Below are 20,414 nucleotides of genomic sequence, written 5' to 3'. Positions count from 1 at the left end.
TTTTTCGCCTGCACATCGTTAAAGATGTGAAACCGCCTGCTAAAGCTCACTCAAGTGAAAAATTTGAAAACGTCCAGTAAAATGAAATGAAATGAAATGCGAGAAAGTAAAAACACACACAAGGCCATTCGGGCAGGCTGGCCAGGATACAAAAAAAAAGAAAAAAGGACGAGAATCAGAGTCAGTGGCCATAAACGTGGGCTGAAGAGCACAGCAAGCGGAAGCTCACGTACGGCATATTAAATAAATTGGCATGGCTATGTGATGCGGTAAGAATCCACGCTCCAAGGCACCAAGGAGAGACCAGAAATCCGCCCAAGAAAATTCCACCGAAGCGGAGTGATTAGACGGCAGTCATTAAGGGGTTCACCGCAACTGGGCTTAACTACTAGCCCAATATATTCGGATTCACTGGATTTTACCACTGCAAATTAACATTATCGAATGTTGGCTCTGACTTGACAAACGATACTTGATATATTTTTTTTCGGTTTTTTTTTCATTTTTTTTTTCTTTTTTTTGGCAGGACTAGAGCTTCAAGACCCCACTCAGTCCGCTCGAGTTCAGTCCATTCGAGGGCCATCAATTGACGCAGAGAGCAGCAAAGTCAACTGGTCAGTGCAAACAACAAAAAAAAAAAGGTTGGGAAAAACTGGTGAAAAGCCTGTCCTCAAAGTCGCAACGCCGATGGAGTGAATACTCTGGGGAAGGAAATCGGAGTATTATGTTTGCATATCAGGAAAATAACTATTCAATCAATAAAGCAGATTCATATAGTTTTAATATACAAAAGGTAAATTTAAAATTCCACTTAAAAACACCTTGGAATAGTATTAGAAACAAATCCAAAGATTGAGATTACTTTTCAATTCTTTTAAATACAAATAAAATATAAAACATAAGGCATTCAATATTTTAGCATTGATCGAAAACTTCTTGAAAACAGCGCATATCCTGCAGGGAAATTCAGGATCGTGAGCGGAAAATGGGAAAGTGCGCCGGGTGAAGGCGGGATGAGACAAATCGGTTTAGCCTAACTGCACTGACAGCCAAACACAAACACACTCGCAGCGGCGCACAATTGAATTTATGTAAGCCAGAGTTCTACAAGCGAAACACAAAAAAAAAGGAAATCGGCGAGGAGAGAGGAAAGAGTTGGGTGTGGGGGGGGAGGGGGTGGCGAAAAGCAGGAAAAGCCACGTGGAAGGGCGGGCGAAAATTGCGATGAAAGGGCGGGAAAAATGGCGGGCACACGGAAAAAAGTTCAACCGTTCGGAATCGGTGCCTGGGCATTTGTGTTATCGGTAATTATTTTGCCACTTTTTCAAGTGCTCTCACCACTTTCACCCGCCCGCCCGCCACTTGCCCTGCAACTATCCCCATCTCGCTCCCGCCATTTGCCATTTGCCATCCCGCTCCCACCCACCAAAGTCGCCACTCGAAGTAGAGTTGAACTAAGCTTATTTACCCATTTTTGCTAATGGCATGGGAGGAAACCCATGGCGAACAGACAGAGGCGGAGAAAGAAATAGGTAGATGTGAATGGAAAGAGAGAGAAAAAGTGGTCCACCGGCTGTAGTAATGCGATAAAACTACACTGTGCTACAGTGGTGAAGATTTACTAAGAGGAAGTCATATAAATCTATGGGTTAAGTTCCATAATTTATGAAGCTTGCTATAAATTCAATACTGCTTTGCATACATAGTCTCAAAGACCGAATTAACTTAGTAATTAATCTGTAAGTCAATTTTTTTCCTTACTATATTTACTTTGTCATTTTGGCTCACTGTGCTGGTCCTTTGTCCTTTGCCAGCTACTTGAATGTTTGCTGTTCCCAGCCAAAACAGAATGCAACTGCTAACATATTTGACCCAAGTCGAAGTCCCCCACCCCCCTCGAGACGCTTCGCCTCCTTGAAGTCCGACTGTGGTATGCGTTTGTTTGCAAACTTGATGAACTATGCTATGCACTGGCCTCTTTGTCTTCCCGCTTTACCCGCTGCCCTTTTCTAGTTACCAGCTCGCCAACCCAGCTGCCCTGGCCCATCAGTCTCCCATCCGGCATAGTTGGCATCACATAATTTGGAATGACCCAAGGTCAGGCGTTGAAATATGAACTCAGTTGATCACTTACAGCGCTTAAGACACGAAAAACCAGAGGAATTCCAGCATAATTTATATTGAGACAAATTTCTTTGCACAAGAAGTGCACAGTGTGTAGTCATAAATAATAGTATCGGTTTAAATAACTTCAATTTTATTGCAATTTAACTACTATATAGTTAAAGTAAGAACCTTGAATATTAAAATGTGCTGGATTTTTCTTTCAGTGCACCAAAGCTATGTGCTGTAATTTTAATTTTCCCACCCAGCATTTCGGTTAATCTTCGCTGTGTTTGTATATTTTTTTCTTTTTTTTGCGCACTTGTGTCGCACTTATGTATCATCATTTGTTTGGCTCTGATTTAATACTAGCAATGACACAATGTTGACGCCGGCCGAGGACAGGCAATTTAACTACGTTGTCGCCACTGCAGCGCGTCAAGGACGTGGGCATGACAGTCGGATGGTCACCCGGCCTTACAGTCATCCAACCATCCAACCATCCAAGCATCCAGCTATCCTGCCATCCGGCCAACGCCTCATCATCGCCCCTCAGTCGTCATTCCGTGTCCCATTAGGCGTGGGCCTTTGTCTTTGCTATCATTATCAACACCCTGCCATGTTGCGTTCTTTTATTTTTCTCTCAGCTTACTGCTTATTCTTCATATTCGCAGGCACAGTTAAAAATAAAATGCGGCCAACGTTGCGTATACGCAATATCAGCATTGAATATTAAGCATACGCAATGTTGAAACATTTAATTCCTTATTGTCAACTAGAACTATAAAGTAATAATTTATACTGTACATTTGTTATATATGTATATATTTTTAGTATGAATTTTCTTTCACTGCATCTGGTTGGTTTATGAGACATTTTGTTGTTGCTTATTTTGCTTTCGCCTTCGTTTTCACTCAGTTCAAGTGTTTTGCATTTTATGCTTGGCACAAGAATCAAGTGGAATGTGAATGGCCAAGAGGGTGAGAACCTTAAAAATACCGTATTTAAATGCCAATCATGTGTGAATCAAAACGTGTTAGATGGGCTATAAGATCAAGTTGAAAGTTAAACACGAAATAGCATATAATTGCTTATATTTGCCAAAATGTTCAATTACTTTAATCGAATTTAATGCAGTTTTATAATTGTTTTATAGTTAGCAAAGTAATTAGATGCACAATGTTTTATTTCTATTTTATGGTACCAAGTCTTTAATACCCATTTAATACCCAGTGTGTAAATAAACGTTTGTTGCCGCGTCTTCGTCATTATCATCTGTGCTGCATCACGACAGTTGGCGTCCTTTTTCAAAAATTAAACACAACGCTGGCCATGCCACGCCCCTCGGTCGCCCACCGCCCCCATTTTCCGACAAGGCTAAACCAAAAAAAAAAAATCATAGAAATAGGAATCAAGACTCAAGAGCAAAAAGATGAAATGAAAATAAAAAGAAATGTCATTTATCACAATATAAAATTGTATGCTAAATAACACGGAATGACCTGAATTAGAAGCACAAAAACCTTTATGAACAATCTTATGTCAGGTTAATAAATCAAATATTTTACGATGATGTACATATATACTATGGTAACTTATAATTTGCTATTCAAAATATTTAGAAAATATATTTACTCTTAGGCATTTTATGGAAGAGCTAAACCTAAAATATGTGCCAAGGTAAAACAATCAATTTAATATCGTATGTATTTTCATGGCCAACTGCAATCGGTCGAAAAAAAATTTCCAAAAATTTCCAATCAACATATCCATGAAATTAAATGTCAAGCCGAAAAATCGAGGTACCCCAGCCGGAGCTCCAGATTATCAGTTATATTTTAGATCCCAAACAGTAAACACCGTTCAGCGGAGCAAAATTTTGTACAACTTTTATTTGGTCAAAAAAAAAAAAATCGAAAGAAAAACTGTTTCTTTTTCACCACTTTCCCAAATTATTTGTATTTAGGATTTACTCAACCGCAACTCACAATATGTCGAATTCGTTTTCGTACTGGAATGGCCAGCCGTTGAATGCTCCCGTTTATCCGCAGATGGGTGACTTCATGCAGCACTCTGCCGCTGGAGCAGCCGCTCCACCACCACTATCAGCAACAGCAGCAGCACCAGGATTAGGATCAGCCGGCGGACTAGGAGGTTGGCCTAGCCAGGGCGCAGCTCAGGCACACTCCATGCTACCATACGCCGGAGGAGCCGGTGGCATGCCGGCTGCCATGCCGGGTGCCATGCCGGGCGTCATGCCGGGTGCCATGTCGGGTGCCATGCCGGGTGCCATGCCGGGTGCCATGTCGTGTGGCATGCCCATTACAGGAGCCCAGCATATAGTGCCGCCACCCGTGGACCGTTCAATATATGGAGACATACCCGGACGAAATGAACCGTGCATCGACAATGGCGAAGCCTTCTGCGCCTACAACGGCATGGACATGAGCATGAACTACGGCGGAGGCAGTGCATCCAAGGGTGGCTTCTGGTAGGATCGATGCCACGAACAATGACAGCACGAGCATCTTCACCGAACGACTAAAGTGAATCGCATATGGGCCATATACATACACAATTAGTTTTCGAACCAAACGTCCGTTTTGTGCAGCTCAAACGACTCGTACTTGGCGAAAATGTATAAAATAAATGTCATAAATCCATAAGATATGAAAATAATCAGTTGGCACAAATCGGTGGGTGGGTTAATTGCATTAATAAATACAGAGATGAGTTAACGTGCGGCAAATTGAATGTGAGAAGAGCGTTGTAAACTCAAATCGCATATATTTTATATGCTAATTACTAAATAGGCAAAATGTGATGTATGGCAAAGGTTACTATTGTTATTTTCACTCGGCAGTCAAATATTGAAGTTTTATTTTTTATACAAATAATTAAAGCACAAATCAAGCTTACATTGTAAATATTTCGATTTTTCTATTTAGTTTAAACAAATCAAATTTAAATAACTAGGTGCAAACCATTTATAAGATTAATAGACCCAATTTTCCACCGTATGATTATCTTGAGCACTTCGTATAAATATATGTTCTTGAGATTCGCATTGTAAAGTACAAAAAACAATACAAGTTTCATCGTTTCTAACTATGCAAATACAACGCCTGCCGCCCCTTTTGTCGTATCACAGGGCGTGGCTGATTGTCACAGTGATGAGATGGCAATTTCTCAACACGCTAACGAGATGCACTTACAAAAAAATGGGTATGCCCATTGGGAAATTATTCTTAAAAAAAGATTCGATGATTTATACTAAAATTACATGAATTTAGCATAATCGTAATGTTACCAAGTCATTATATATTTATTCTATTGTTTGGCTCGAACTTTTCTCTCAGTGTACTAGGCTAGAACTCGTTTGGAGAGCGCACGCAACCATCGCAGCGATATATAAAGTGGATCTTCTGGCCGAGATTCGAGTAATCATCGTTGAAATCGCAATCGAAAATCATGGAACGCTGGCAGAATCGCGTGGCCGTCGTCACTGGCGCCAGTTCGGGCATCGGATCGGCCATAGCCAAGGATCTGGTCCTAGCCGGAATGACGGTGGTGGGTCTGGCCCGACGTGTCGATCGCGTCAAGGAGCTGCAGAGGGAGCTGCCGGCGGAGAAGCGCGGCAAACTTTTTGCCCTCTACTGCGACGTGGGCAACGAGAGTTCCGTAAACGAGGCCTTCGATTGGATCATCCAAAAGTTGGGCGCCATCGATGTGCTGGTCAACAATGCCGGCACCCTGCAACCCGGCTATCTGGTGGACATGAATCCGGCCGTAATGCAGCAGGTATTGCAGACGAACATCATGGGCATCGTGCTGTGCACCCAGCGAGCGGTGCGTTCCATGCGGGAGCGCAAGTTCGACGGCCATGTGGTGCTCATCAATAGCATCCTGGGGCACAAGACCATGACGGCCACGGAGGGCGTGGCGCCCGATGTGAACGTCTATCCGCCCAGCAAGCATGCAGTTACAGCGCTGGCCGAAGGATATCGCCAGGAGTTCTTCGGCCTGGGCACCCGCATCAAGATTACGGTTGGTTCGCTTTCCATTTTCCACTTTCTTCGGATTGAACATTTTTCTAACCCCTTTTTGGCTTTTTCCGCCAACGTAGAGCGTCAGTCCGGGCGTGGTGGACACGGAGATCGTGCCGGACAGCATTAGGGAGGCCATCAAGGATCGAATGCTCCACTCCGAGGACATCGCACAGGGAGTGCTGTACGCCATCGCCACACCGCCACATGTCCAGGTGCACGAGCTGATCATCAAGCCACTTGGCGAGACCATGTAGGCGGAGGAGCTTCAGGAGCTCTGTTCTTTTTTTTTTTTGTATTTTTCCTCTTCATCTTAATATTTTTGCCGTGACAGAAAATATGAAGCACCATATTCACACAATTTTCGTAGACAGTTTAATATTCACAGTTAAGCTATACACGTTGCAATAAAACTATTTAAATTTAAATTTAGTAAGTCGGTTTAATTTACTTAAATTTGAAATTGAAATTCCCTGTCTTGAGCAGTAACAACACATGCAATGAATGCGATAAATAAATGGGAATGCATTTCCATGGGTAAACGGAAAATTGAAAATCCAGCCGTAAGTGAAAAAGTATGGTAAACATATATACGTATGTATTTACTATATAGGAAATGCGAGCAATGGCAAATGACTTTCCGCATAATGGGGCTGGCTGGCAACTAATTGCCAATGGCCCTAATGGCTTTAATTGACAATTTTTGTTGTTTTTTCTTTTTTTTTTTTTAGCTGGCCAAAAAAGAGCACAATTGAAATTTGACACAGAAAAGGCGAGCAATAAATGGGAAAATAAGGCAAGCAAGCCATCCTGCACAAATGGAATTCTCTGTGGTCAAAGAGTGTCATGTGCAATTGGGCATCTTCGAGCAATAGCTTCATTCGAGGAGGAAACCGAGTCATTAGAGCGTTCCGCTTCTTCCAGCTTCCTGTGCACTGGGAAAAAATACTAATCGCTCTGCGAATTTTGTTCGAAGAAAAACCAAACTGCTATGAAAAGTGCCTGCCTGAAACTTGGCACAGCAAAATCGAATATTAACAGGAAATGCCCAATGATTATTTAGACTATTTATGTTACAGTGTATTTCTTGCTGCCGGCCACACACTTGATTTTATTTGCGCTTTTTCCGAGTTGGTGTCCGTCCGGAAACTCAATTTGTCAGACAAATGCGATGGAGCTAGCTGCAGCAGGAGAGCATAAAACAGGACCCCAGTCGCTTCAAGGACAATGGAGCATCCTTGGCCAAGTCTATTAAAGCCAAGTAAACACTGCTCTCAATGAATTGCAGCTGCAAATTCCAATTGACTTCGATCAAAAGATGACCGCACTAAATAATTAAATGAAACAATTTCCTCGGCCTTTTCGCTGGCAGAAAATGTCATTGGGAAACCTAAAAGGAATGTGTTTCGAATTGCTGAAGTTAGAAAATGTAGCATTATTAATTGCAGTTGTTTTTTAACGTTAATAGGTAATAATAAAATGAGAAAAAATTCCTTAAATATGCGTAATTCATTTAAATAAATATTTAAATAATACTGGCATTTCTATTTGGGTAAAAATCAAATATTCCTAGCCATGCAAATGGCATGCAAATAATTTATTGGCTTCCTCATGGACTTGCCCTCCCCCTCCCCCTCGCCCACGATTATTCAGCCATTTGTTTTTCTTGCGAAACTTGAGATTGATAAATTTTCATCCTCCGCGCATTTATTTGTTATTTGTTTGCCTCGTTCGTCTTTTGGCCGCTCTTTTATCAAACTTGTTTTGATGGCCTCGACAGCTGTCAAAAGTTTTACATACTACCCCCTTCCAGAGACTCCAATCTACACATCCCGAGCGATTCCGCATCCGAATCCAATTCCAATTAAGCTGTCATTATGAAAACTCAGCTAGAAAGACGCGTTCGTGTTGGAAATGAAAAGAAAAAAAACAACAGCTTGGATGGATATTATTATAATTAGCTGTGGGATTATCGCATGCTTATCAAACGCAAATTGATTAATTGGTTTAACGATTCAAGCGAAAAGAAATGGGTTCGCACCTAAAAAATGCAATATATTTAAGATTTTGCACAAGAATTTATGTATTGTAAATGCATTTTGTTCGATTAACCGATACACACATCTCTGGCATGCTTAATTATTATTAGATTTGTATAGAACCAAACGAAAACAACAACAAAAATGAAAAATGCAACTTAATTACATTGTGTAAAATTTGATTTGCATTTTATTCGCTGCAGCGCCGTCTGTGTATGCATAAATTATTTGCCAATTTATTCGCTGTCCATCACAAAAAAACAAAAAAAAAAAACAAAAAGCCAGCGCAAATCGAAAAAAAGTGCAATAAAATTTAATGAATGGCAAATTTAAAAAGCTGGTTAATTTTTATCAAATTACACGTCAGAATGCATTAGATGTTTATTAACTTGTTCGCAGTTTACATGGTAGATCTAGTTATATATATAGTGGACCACATTAATCCATTATGCATACTGAAAGTTACAAAAGTGGAAAGTACATTTTAATTTAATCAACAAATTACCAAAGATACATTCTAGCATCCATCTGTAATTTAATTTAATATATTTACTTTAAATATGCACCAAATTGGCGGATTTAACTTGCAGTTATATCAATTTGAAATGCCCAAAAGTGGCATAAGTATTGAAACTCATATAATTTTAATATGAAAAGTATCTTTGATACGAGTTTGCAACCAGCTCGCGGCATTTGGCAGCTGGTGCAGCAGAATCCTTTGTTACTGTGTGGCACACACAGTGAAAAGTAGATGGTAAATGTTAGATGGTATGGCATATGGCATATGGCATATAGTATATGGTATATGGTCTATGGTACGTGCAGGAGGCAAGCCATCAAATCGCAAAAAGGAAATCAAAATCAATGTCAATATTTTTTTGAGCCAAATCGAGGCTGGCAGAAAAGGCGCTAAGTCAGGCTGGGCAATAAGGAAAATGAGCACGTGCGAGGGAAAATCCAGTGGTGGGAGGAAGGGGATGGAACTTGGCAAAACTGTCGCCGGGCACAAAGGATGCGGGCTGAAACAATAAGTAAGCCAAAGGACCCAAAAGGGCGCAGAGATTGAGGTAGAATGGCGTCATCATTTATCACGCGCTCTCTCCAACACACACACACACTCAAGCTCACACACATCCTGGGAGAAGGTCAAGCAAAGTGTTATCCTTGGAGCCATCAAGGCAATGCTGGCAGGGAAGGGCAGGGGAGCCAAGTCAGCTGCCAGCTGTTCCTCGCGGTCCTTGGATCCTTTCGATAGACGCATGCACTCGGAGCAAATAGTCAGAGGAAACTGGGAGCAATGGGGAATTGACAAACAGGTGGAGCCACCTCATCATCACTATCCAGAATCGCTCACCATTCACATATTAAATACCTTACCATAAGGCCTATTTACTCATTACCCAATTGCTGATCACATAAACTATACTACTTATACTAATTTTAATTAACTTCCTCTTCATAGCTTTAAATAGTTATCAGCATAGATGTGGTACACAATTTAGCCAAGTGTATAAAGGGGGTAAAAAAATGATTGTAGAAATCACTTTCAAAATGAAAATACCTAGCTGCATTTTCTTTCTCGTTCAGACGAGCCTTTCATGACTAATAAAAGTGCAGCTTATCAAAAACTATTAGGTCCCCTTCGTCACTATGCAATATATTGCATCTCAGAATTTATTCAGTAACTCACAATTGAAACAACCTTTTGTTCGATTTATTTTTTTGTGTTTTTGGAAAATTTATTTAAATTATTTTACTTTTTTGTTGCAATTTTCGACGCTGATTTGTTGTCTATATTTTGTGTGTGTTTAATTTACATTAAGTTAGTTTTGTGTGTGTGTGTGTGTTTGTGTTTTTTTAGCTTTGTTCTTTGTTTGGGAGTTTTCGAATACCGATCAATTTGTTTAAATAATTCGCTTGCACAAGGTTTTTAATTTGCTCTGGGTTTTCTTTTTATATATTTATATATAATGTTATACAATATATTTAATATAATTATTTTGTATTTATACATAAAAATAGTTTCTGTAGCACAAATCATTCAGTTAATTTTTTCCGTTTTTATGTATTGTTAATTATATATATTTTGCTTTTTGTGGTTGCTTCTGACGACACACGGCATAGAGCGAGAGGCAAAGAGTTGAATGCGGTAGGAAGAGCAGTGGAGAGGATATGAAAAATTGTGGAAAATTGTGAAATATTATGGAAATTATATCTCCAGACGAGAAGAGCATACATACATTTGGTGGAATACATATGGCAAAAGGAAAGCTACTTCTCGTTTCGAATCATATATGTAAGTAAATCATAGTAAAATAGAGTAATCTTCGCCTGGCGATATGCGATCCAGCCTTGGCCTAACTTGGTCTCCTCGATCAGGACACATGCATGCGTACCCGCTCGTGGTGCACGCTCGTTTAAAATGGCTTAAATAAAAACTGGCTTTAAAATAAAGACGGACTGCGGTTGCTCTTCTGGGGCGGATAACGATAGAGTTCTACATTAAAATCGAAGGGATTGAGGCATAAAATTAATTACAATGGGCTTCGTTGGTTGGTTGGTTGGTTGGATCGTTTGGAATAGGTTTGGATTGTGCTTGGATTTGAAACAAAAGCAAACTTAAAATGTGCACACGACAATTGAGGAGCGCCTCAAAGTCTCCTGGTATAAATACTAATGTAAACGTCTCGCCTACCGAATCGACACAAGTGTGAGTGGGTGTGTGTAAATAATTAATATAATTAAAAAGTACATACAGGCTAGTAGCAAGCCATACTCATCATCGCAGGGATCTTGAATCGTGTTCGAATCTCTCGTTTGTCTGCCATTTGTTAATTACATTTTACAGCTCATTAAATAATTTATTATACAAATGTGTGTGTGGACCCGCGAACGAAAAAAAAACCTACTTCACTTTATACTTATCCTTAGTGTTATCATTATCGTTACCATTATCATTATCATTATCCTCTCTCTCTCTATCTCTCTCTCTCTCTCTCTCTGTCATCTCGCCAAGGCCCTTTAAACACATGCAGAGCGGAGCTAGCTGCGCTGGGAGGAGCACAACAAGATGCCTCGCAGACAATTTCCCTCCTTCAAATAGAAAACATTTTTCCTAAGCTTATCCATTAAGTGGCGAATGTCTCAACTCTTGTTCAACGTTATGTTTCTCATTCCTAGTTTTCGTTTTGTTTAGTTTTCCCTTGGTTTTTTTTTTTTGTTAAATTTCTTATCGAAAGTGTTTGAGTATAAAGCAGAAGGCTCGTAAAAAGAATCACTAGTGGCTATGGAACCCATCAAATGAGTACCTTAAAAGTTTTGAATTGGTTATGAAGAACAATCTCTGGGCATTGATCACGTTCCGTGGAACAACTTAACAACTTAGAAGCTAGCCCCTTGCGAAACTGATAAAAAAGCCCGTACACCAACTACCGGACCATTGAATGATCGAGCACTGCTGTTCCCAATGATGATCCCTTTCGCGGCTATCCAGCTATCCTGCGACTCTCAACGAGTCTCTACGAGTCTCTACCCTTCACTTGATGCTTAAATAACGTTCTCATGTTGTTGTGGTTCTCTTGTTGCTGTTCTGCTGTGGTGTGTGTGTTGCTGCTCCTGGTTGACTACGGCTCAACACTCACTCTGCGACATGTCAATCTCTTTTTTCACACTGCGCGATAATCGATCAAGCTCGGCGGCCGCATCTGTGCGCACGGCCAGCTTTTCGGGCGTCATTACTGCATCCGTACCGTTGGCAGTGCGACCCGGACCCGCCGGATTACCCGCTCCGCCGGGACCTCCGGTACCCGGACTGCCCGACTTTTTGTGCAGCAGCGAGTTAAAGAAGTTGGCTAGAACGCCTTCGGCGCCGGGCGTTGCTGGCGTCAGCTTGGGATCAATCTGAAAATGGGTCCACGAATGAGCTAATTATGTACTTTTGATGTGCATTAGGCGTACGTACCTTTTTGGGCGAACTCTGTCCGGTGGTGCCGGGCGTTCGGGGTCCGCTCTTATTGCTGCCTACGCCCTGCGATCGCAGTGGTGACTCACCGCGCACCTGGTCGCCCTGCTTTAGGATCTCCTGCTGGCGTGCCAGGAATGCCTGCTCATCCTCCGTCTGCACTTCCGCCTCGCGATTGGAAACCGCCTGGAAGAGGGGTAAAATATGTAAGTTATGCTTCATAGCATTTTAGCAAATGAATGAATGAAGTAACGTACCTTTCTAGTTGGTGGCGATTTGATAATGTCTGTGTAGGGATTCTCGGCCTTGACTCCATGCATATTCTCGTATAAAATACTAATCTTCTTCAGGCTATCCCAGCCAGCCGGACTGTTGGGATACAAAGATAAGTAAATTGCTTATTATGGCAAACTAGTGCAAAACAGAGTAAAGGGACACCCACATGAGTACCGCATCCTTCTCAACGACTAGCGCTGGCGTACGGAATGGTAGACCATAAATTCGATGCGTCAGATACTTGTAGAGGACATCACAGTTCTTGTCTTCCTTGACGCTCGTGTAGAAGAGCGAAGTGCCATGCCGCAGGCAGAAGTTACGTATCCACTGCTGGATGAAGTCAAAGTGCTCGTCACGATACTCGTACTCCTTCTCTAGCGTGGTCATGTAGTCCGTCTGTAATGGCAAATCCAAAGATTAAAGATCACAATAGTTTTCAATATTTCCATGCCGCACTCACCTTTGTGACCACAACAACGATGTCGAGGCCCAGATTTGTAATTAGTGCATCCTCCGTCAGCGGCAGCAGGTCATCCTCGTCGATCGAGTTGTTGCGCATCGTCCGCTTGACGGGGGAGCCTGGATCCAGATCGTCGCCCACCTCACAGTAGCTCTGCCACGTGGTGGTCAGTCGCTGGCGGGCCGCCTCCTTCTCTTTGGCGTCCAGCTGCAGGCTATCGATGTGCTGGCCGAGGACCTTGATCCAATGGTTTAGCTGCTCCAGCCAGCCCCACGGCTGCGTCATCGAAACGGTGAGGATGACGAGTGTGTGTGCATAGTTCGTTTCGTTGAGCGCATAGTGTAGCAGGTTTGTGTGTCCTGGATCACCGTCCAGGACCCAAACGCCTAAACGCGTCATGTCTGCAATAGAAGCAACATAAGATCAATTACTAGTTGCAAAACATGAACAGATATCAAATCACTCACCGTCTCTGTACTCATCCTTGACATCAATGTAGGCATACTCCAGGCCGGAACCCTTCTTCGGATCCTCGACGCCCTGCAGTTTGGCAATGAGTGTCGTCTTTCCGGTGGCATTGTCGCCTAATACTAGTACAGATTTGTTTGATGGAAGTTTTGTGCTGCCCTGTGTTTGTACTTCATTCAATATCGCCGACCTGTAAGAAATAAATTCGAAATTTATCAATGCAACTTGCTTAGTTTGTTCAAATTTAATGAGTGGGTTGTTCAGCAAAGTAATCCCCCGAAAAACATAGTTTGACCTATTGAAAAAAGCTATGTTCCTAGTCTTTCATATCTCCAGACTTCTGGGCATTGCCCGAAGTACACTCATTTTCATAGCTTTTCCGCTGACACACGTAATCGTATCCAGGTCAGAGCTCCGTCACTCATTCGCATTTCCCTTTTCGCAACATTCCGGCCATCAAGTTAATTGGCGGACCACCAAATGGAGCCCCCCCAGCACCATTATTATATGCTCAGCCACGCCTCTCAAATTTATACCCCCCCAAAAGCCATTCGTGCTCGATTTTAGTGTTTCGAAACTGCGTCAATATTTGATATATAGTTTTGCATGCGATTTTCGAAACGTTGCTAGACAATGTCTGGCAATTCAATTAGACCAATTAAATAATTTTTCAATTGTTGTGGATGTTATGGTTAGGAATACTGCTGCTCCAGCACAATGTCCGGTCCTGTCCCATCCAGGACATGCAAATCGACCACAGAATGTGCTGCTGTTCCGCGCACGTTGCCGCCGTATCTCCCGCTTTCTCCACAAGACTACGACGACTATGACTATACTATGGGGAATATCGATTGCCCAACCGAGCAGCACTTTTCGAGTTCGTGGCGATTGTTTTGTTTTGGTCGGTTCCTTTATTGAAAGCGGCGCTTTCTCATTTACGTACGAATATGGCACAGTGGTTCGGGATTTATTATTTCACATACATATATAAAGACATAAAGAGTGTGTTTAGTTCACTCTATTCTTGTTGATACATGGAATGCCTTTTAAATATATACTTTTTCATTAAATAAATTCCATCAAATCTTATTAGTTTCTACCATTTCCTATCTAAATTTTCGATTATTTTCGAGAACCAATCAAAACCCACAGCCTTCCATGCAATTACCCTTATCCTTTCCCATTGCGTTGACCCACTTTGGGACAAAAGACCACCTGCGTGCCACTGTACAGGCAGTGGTAAGTGAACGCTTTAACGTTCTCCATTTGGTGGTGGCTATTTGGTGGACTCCTTCGCTGGGGCAGAGGTGTTGGCTGGGGTGGAGTGCTAGCCCGTTGGCATGGTGCACGCGAAAAAGCCAAACGAAACGTAAAATTTCCAGGCAAACCTCCTCGCTGCCTGCGAGGAGTCCATCGAGAACTGTTCGTCGCGCTGGTCGAGAGTTGCACAGTTTTCCTAATATTAACATATTGGAGTATTACGATCCAGGATGAGTTTGCTATTGAGGCGACGTTCGCGCAGCGAGACACGTCCTCAGGCGAATCCGGCGGAGATGGCCAAGCAGCCGGCGGACTCGGACAAATCGGACAGGCAGCAGCAGCTGGCGAAGCACCACCAGATGCGCCACCACCAGCCGCATGCCAGTGAACAAAGTCTAAACAAACTGGGCCTGGTTTCCAGTGGCACCAGTGGAATGGGCAGACGCAAGACATCCGCGGAACTCATAAGTGAGGCCAAGATGTTCCTCGGCGAATCGGTGAACGCCGTTCCACTCTTGGCCACCGGTGGTGCTCGTTTGGTCAGCACTCGACGACCCATTACGCCCCGTGAATCCGGACGAGTTTTGTACGGCAAAGTTGCCCTGGCTGGGCGGCCACCAAGTGCCTTTTCGTAGGTTACCCATTGCTGGATTCCATGGCACAGTCATTCATCCGTTTCCATTCTTCTTCTGGCCTCACATAGCATGCGTTATCTGCAAAACGAGAAACCATCGACGCCCCGCCAGTTGCCGGCTCTATCGGGTTCCGTATCCGCCACACCCATGCCCACCCGGAATGGAGCTCTGCTCTGTCAATCCAGCACTGAAACACTGATCGAACTGCTCAAGCAGCACAGTGGTTTGAAGGATTGTAGCGACGAGACAGTGCAGCACATTAATGCGGTCAGTTAGTATTTCATCATTTTGTTCAATAGAGCAAGTGGTTCGACTATTAATTGTATTGCTCACAGATCCTCCAGGAGCTTTATACACGCGTGAGAAAGCAGGAGCGCAACTACAAGCGTGGCTTCATCCTAGGAGGACTCTACGGTTTGGTGGAATGCACTTCACCACGCGTCCTTTTGGCCGTGGCTCGCGTGGTTTTGGCTGTGAGTCATCATCCATTTAGACATTCCACTCTGGATTTCCCCATGTTATTTGATTACTTTCAAATCGCTTTAGCTTCGGGTGACGGGCAGTAATCTCACGGGTGCCTGCAAGCTGATCTTCAAGGTGGCCAGGCACGAGCAGCATGACGCCCTTTTTCACGAACACGACGTGCTGGAGCTGCTCATCGATGGTTTGGGACACGCTTCGCCACTGGATGAGCCAGAGGCTTGCATTTATGCCTATGGTTGCATACGCTTCCTGACCGCCAGCAGTGCCCAGGAGCGCGATGATGCCCTCAACCGCAATTGGATTGGTTTGGAGACCTCCGGCGAAAGTCAATCGCTCCCCATTCCTGCTCTAATGCCTCCCGCTCTATCGGCCATATCGACTTCGCTGTGTCCCAGGAAATTGACGGGTCAGCAAACGTTGGTGTCCCGCCTGGCTCGCCATGGCGCCGTGGAGCTGATGATCCTGCACCTGCAGATGTTGAATGAGGCGGGAGCCACCAAACGCTTACAGGGTCCACCGCTACACACTCTCTATCAACTGTCGGCGGCCATGAGGGCTCTGGCAGATGTTTCCCAGCAACAGCAGCGTCTGCAGCTCCAACTGCAATTGGCATGTCCACATCTCATTCGAGCGGCCGAGGTATCCATGGGCGAACTGGAGGTCCAAGCCAATGTGGTGCGCACACTCAGGTGGGTTTCCATCTCATCCTTTTAGCGAATGATTTAACTGAGTTGTGATTATTACAATTTTTAGTGTGCTCTCGGAGGACTCTGATTGCTGTGAAACGCTGCACAACTATGCTGCCAGAATTGGCCTGCTCCTGGGTCCCTCGTGTGCCGGAGGTGGGCAGTGGAGTGAACGTCTCTTGGCGGTTCTAAGTCGTTTGGGCTACATGCTGGGCAATATACTGGCCAAACACGAATCCGCGCGCATACAGGTGGGGTTTTTAACTACTTTAAGTCACAGTTTGAAGTGGAATAAGCTCAATTTACTATTCCATTTTAGTACTTTCACAACGATGTGGCCATGGAGTATCTTCTAAATGTCCTGGAACAGCTGAACGAACGCTCACCCAGCAGTGTGGCCCATTTGGATGCTCAAATCAAGTTAATACGAGTGGTGGCCAATATGAGTGTAAATCCGGAGGTGGGCGCAGGCTTGGGCAATGTCCGTTCTTTGGGCGCCGTGCTGCTGCAGCTTTTAAGCAAGACCAGCGAGGAGTTGACCAAGAAGAAGGTGAGTTTGTGGTGCATAATCCTAGCCAGAAACTAATAGCTTTGCTTGCTTATCTATGGTTTAGTCGCCGGAACAGCAGGAGCTTCTGCATGCCACCTTGGGAGCCCTGCACAATCTGTGCTTCTACCAGGACAAACAGGCAGCTGTGCAGCCGTTGGCCGAGGGATCTCTGCAGAGTCTGATCGACGATCTGTCCGCCTCGTTGGCCAAGGTGTTGGGCAACTGTCAGACGTCGGTGACCAAAGTGGAGCTGGCCCGTGTGTTAGGTAACCTTACGAGGAACGAGCAGGCGCGTCGTTGTTTCTGTGCCGCCGGTGGATTGCCACTGATGGTTCAGCAACTGACGAAGCAGGCAGCTGGCCAGGATTATGAGCTGCGCACCTGTGCCATTGGTGTCCTGGTGAACCTCTTGGGCGATGGCGAACAGCGAGGTCCCTTTCTGCAACTGCGCGGTGCCGAGCTGCTGTCGCTACTGCTGCGTGGATCCCTGGAGCAGGAGGATTGGTTTCTGGCCAACATTGTTTGCCAGGCCCTCTGGAATCTTCTCATCGACGGCCATTGTGCGGCAAATCTCTGCCAGAGTAGTAATATACTCGATGAAGTAAGTGATCTGCTGGCCGATTATCTCGATGAGGATCGATTATCACCCGGCGATGACGATAACGATAACGACGAGGATGATCCGGAACGGGAAGCTGAGGATTTGGATGCATCGGATACGGATCCGGAAGCGCACGATGCCTTGTGGGAGGATTTCGCACTGGTCGCCACTGATTTGCTAGAACGCATCCAAAACAACTTCGATAGGCAGCAGCAATCGCTACCCCAAAATGCCGATAACGAAGATGATAACGATGTATTTATCGAGGAAATGTAGTATCAGTTCGTTTAATAGTTTTTAGTGTTTCTATGTGGTTTGCATCATTATTCGATAAATATCTTAAAACAAATTATTAAAGCCAATAAAAAATGTTTCGAAATGACATGCCCTTTGTAGCATCATTAACAAGTAAAACATTGATGTTTATAGGATTTCGAAGCGAGAACTAATTATATGCTCCAAAACATAAACAATGATGATTATCTCAAGTTCTTAGTGTTTCGAGACACTATGCTACAAACTTGGGCTTTTTAATGGAAACCTAATGTATTCGAAATGGATCGAAATACAATGCTACTACCGATATTTTTAAGACAGTAGTTAGTTTTAATTAGAAGTACGGTTTAATTTGAAACCTAAATATCAAATGATTTCTAAAGAAATCTCGATTTCCATCGATTTTTTGGACAACTGCTATTCCGTATTTTACTGGTAAATTATGTTAACTAGTGTTGTTTAAGCCAAACGACATATTCAGGTGATGACAACATCGTTTGCACTCACTCACACACGCACACACCAGCTGAAACCAATACACGCACATCTTAGAGCCGAGTTTGGATTCCAATTGGAATCGGTCTTATTGGCGGACGGCCCATTAAGCTGGGTTTTATTTATAGGTATGAGTGTAGAAAAACTGATAAAGCGAAAAAAATGGTAAACGCTGCCCTCGATTTGTTGCTTTTTCTTGTTGTTCAGTGAATTTATGAATCATCCCCGCACATTGTTGCTCTTTTCGCCCTCTCTCCCCTATCATTTTCCTCTCTGTTTTTCTTTGTGAGCCTCTTTATTTCGCCTACCGCTGTCTTTGTCGTTTTTTTATAATACTATTTATTCGCGCATTTTGTTTAATAATTAATAATCGCTAAAAAGCTTGCAAATCTCTTTTTTGCAACATTTGAGGTTAAGTAGAGGAATATTGGTAGAAAAAGAAATGACAACATGCCAATGAAATCAGCTGGTTTGCGGCTCCAAAAAATAGAATAAAAAAAATGGGAGTTGCCGGCTATCGGAAAGCAAATTACAAAGTGTAAGACGAAAAATTGAGTAGTATTAGTTACCAACGGGCACAAGTTGAAGATAGTAATAGTAGTAGTAGTGGTGGCAAAAAGCAACTAGCGAACGTCATTTTAAAAGAAAGTTATCAACAAATTGAAGAGAAGTATGGAGCGCCCTCTCCGAACTTTGTTTTTGTTTATCTTCTCAGATTCTCTCGTTTGAGATTAAATTTTATTGCACTTTGCATATTGGGTAGTTATTTGTCGATATCATATTGTAATGTACAGAGTTACATGCTCTGAAAGTTAAGTATTATTACAATAATGGTTCAAATTTCATATTTTTCCACCTCGAACTACCTACCTACTTATTTGTTCTATAGTTTCTGTTTTTTTGGTAACTGATCTTATATCTTGAGTTATCTTGGTGCTTGCATTTTGGGGGATTACGCATATGTCAATTGGGGTTGTGTTCCCTTTTTGGGAGGTTTACTTGCTGAAGTAGTCGCTACTACTGCAATTGCACTCACCATAGGTTCTCCTTTTCCGCGGCCGCATCCTTTTTCTTCATGGTAAAGGATGATGTCAGCGCATTCGTTTGCGTCCCACTGTTCATCGCCATGTTGTTGTTGGTGCTGCAGCTGCGGTGCTCCTATTGGAACGCTCTCCACTCCTGGCTGGGTCCAATTGGGAAACGGGATGTGCTGGCGCTGCAACAGAGAGTGCTAAAGAGAGAGAGGGAGAGTGGAAGAGAGGGAAGATGAGAAACAGTTGGCAAACAAAAACAAACACATGCGCGACAGAGCGAGACGGCTGCCAGGTGTCGGCTGCATATGATTTAGCAGTCTATTTAAATAATTTTACTGCAAGGCTGCGCACTTGTATTATTTTTGTTTAATTCTCTATGCATTTGTCACCACGCTCTCTCTCCCACCCACTCTCACTTCCAATTCTGTTGCTTTAGTTACGACGCACAGCTGCTGACAAATTCGCAAAATTTCCTCTTCTACTCAATCTATCTCTCTCGCTCACTCTATTTTCTTTCTTTCCTCCTTTCTGATTGCCCACTTTTTTTATTCCGTTTCCTACGTACGCAGTTTCTCACGCTCTTCGCTCTCCTCTCCAGTGAAAACTCGCGCCCTGGATTTTCACGCACGTCCTCTCCGCTGGACAGCCTTTCGATCGTTTCAATTAGACAAGGCAAACTTAAATAATATAATGTATATTTATGTGGAGAAGAGCCGCGTTCGTGTGCGTTTCCACTGGAGTTTTTTCAGCGCCGTTGCGTCGTCGAATCTGACTGCCTCTCCTCTTCACTGCTCTTCTTCTTCACTTCTGCTTTGCTTTGCTTTTCCTTTCGCACCAATTATTCGTGTAAAAATACTGCAAAAAATACCGATACCAAATGGTGACCCGGGTATGGTCACACTTGGCACTAGCAGGTGCGGGAAATACCGTTCCCACAACAATCACTTTTGTAACTATTCTGTATTTCTTTTTGTACTTTTCTCCCGGCGTTTATTTATTTATATGGCTGGTAAAATGATAGCAAGAGGGAACGCTTTAGTG

At 43.3% G+C, this 20,414-nt stretch overlaps 4 protein-coding genes across 7 annotated transcripts, besides 1 other annotated feature; 3 read left to right on the top strand and 1 right to left on the bottom strand.

Annotated features, from left to right (window-relative positions):
• The first annotated feature begins 3,925 nt into the window (after positions 1-3,925).
• On the top strand, positions 3,926-4,793 carry CG1394 (uncharacterized protein). 2 transcript variants are annotated; one of them, NM_001298186.1, is made up of 1 exon: positions 3,926-4,793. In NM_001298186.1, the coding sequence occupies exon 1, from the start codon at positions 4,095-4,097 to the stop codon at positions 4,596-4,598; it is 504 nt and encodes a 167-aa protein (NP_001285115.1). In that variant the 5' UTR covers positions 3,926-4,094; the 3' UTR covers positions 4,599-4,793. The 2 variants fall into 2 exon arrangements, with proteins under 2 accessions (NP_001285115.1, NP_572696.1); NM_132468.3 differs by having other exon boundaries at positions 3,926-4,767.
• Positions 4,794-5,545: 752 nt separating this feature from the next.
• Positions 5,546-6,574, top strand: Antdh (Antennal dehydrogenase). The gene is made up of 2 exons (NM_132467.3): positions 5,546-6,150; positions 6,230-6,574. The coding sequence occupies exons 1-2, from the start codon at positions 5,575-5,577 to the stop codon at positions 6,404-6,406; spliced, it is 753 nt and encodes a 250-aa protein (NP_572695.2). The 5' UTR covers positions 5,546-5,574; the 3' UTR covers positions 6,407-6,574.
• Positions 6,575-9,933: 3,359 nt separating this feature from the next.
• Positions 9,934-20,183, bottom strand: Dlic (Dynein light intermediate chain). 3 transcript variants are annotated; one of them, NM_167274.2, is made up of 8 exons: positions 19,939-20,183; positions 19,376-19,570; positions 13,353-13,543; positions 12,886-13,286; positions 12,592-12,821; positions 12,407-12,518; positions 12,150-12,335; positions 9,934-12,088 (listed from the first exon to the last, which is right to left on the bottom strand). In NM_167274.2, exons 2-8 carry the CDS (start codon positions 19,465-19,467, stop codon positions 11,819-11,821), a joined length of 1,482 nt encoding a protein of 493 aa, NP_727501.1. In that variant the 5' UTR covers positions 19,468-19,570; positions 19,939-20,183; the 3' UTR covers positions 9,934-11,818. The 3 variants fall into 3 exon arrangements, with proteins under 3 accessions (NP_727501.1, NP_727503.1, NP_572694.1); NM_132466.3 differs by having other exon boundaries at positions 11,408-12,088; NM_167276.2 differs by lacking the exons at positions 19,376-19,570; positions 19,939-20,183 and adding an exon at positions 14,056-14,151.
• Positions 14,844-17,928, top strand: CG32668 (uncharacterized protein; the record flags this gene model as incomplete). The annotated part of the gene is made up of 7 exons (NM_167275.2): positions 14,844-15,244; positions 15,317-15,515; positions 15,584-15,721; positions 15,795-16,420; positions 16,485-16,668; positions 16,737-16,967; positions 17,032-17,928. 7 exons carry the CDS (start codon positions 14,844-14,846, stop codon positions 17,842-17,844), a joined length of 2,592 nt encoding a protein of 863 aa, NP_727502.1. The 3' UTR covers positions 17,845-17,928.
• Positions 20,184-20,395: 212 nt separating the features above from the next.
• Positions 20,396-20,414: part of a mobile genetic element that runs on past the window's edge.

Source organism: Drosophila melanogaster, chromosome X (assembly GCF_000001215.4).
Source record: "Drosophila melanogaster chromosome X".
Lineage (NCBI taxonomy): Eukaryota > Metazoa > Arthropoda > Insecta > Diptera > Drosophilidae > Drosophila > Drosophila melanogaster.
This window is presented reverse-complemented; position numbering and strand designations above follow the sequence as displayed.

What these genes read in the sequence shown, in the direction of transcription:
- CG1394 (NM_001298186.1), top strand. Translation starts at nt 4,095, where the DNA reads ATGTCGAATTCGTTTTCGTACTGGAATGGCCAGCCGTTGAATGCTCCC.
- Antdh (NM_132467.3), top strand. Translation starts at nt 5,575, where the DNA reads ATGGAACGCTGGCAGAATCGCGTGGCCGTCGTCACTGGCGCCAGTTCG. An exon ending in GCACCCGCATCAAGATTACG is followed by an intron (nt 6,151 to 6,229) that starts GTTGGTTCGCTT and finishes CCGCCAACGTAG; the next exon opens with AGCGTCAGTCCGGGCGTGGT.
- Dlic (NM_167274.2), bottom strand. Translation starts at nt 19,467, where the DNA reads ATGGCGATGAACAGTGGGACGCAAACGAATGCGCTGACATCATCCTTT. An exon ending in GCGGAAAAGGAGAACCTATG is followed by an intron (nt 13,544 to 19,375) that starts GTGAGTGCAATT and finishes TATTTCTTACAG; the next exon opens with GTCGGCGATATTGAATGAAG. An exon ending in GACAGAGTTCGCCCAAAAAG is followed by an intron (nt 12,089 to 12,149) that starts GTACGTACGCCT and finishes ACCCATTTTCAG; the next exon opens with ATTGATCCCAAGCTGACGCC.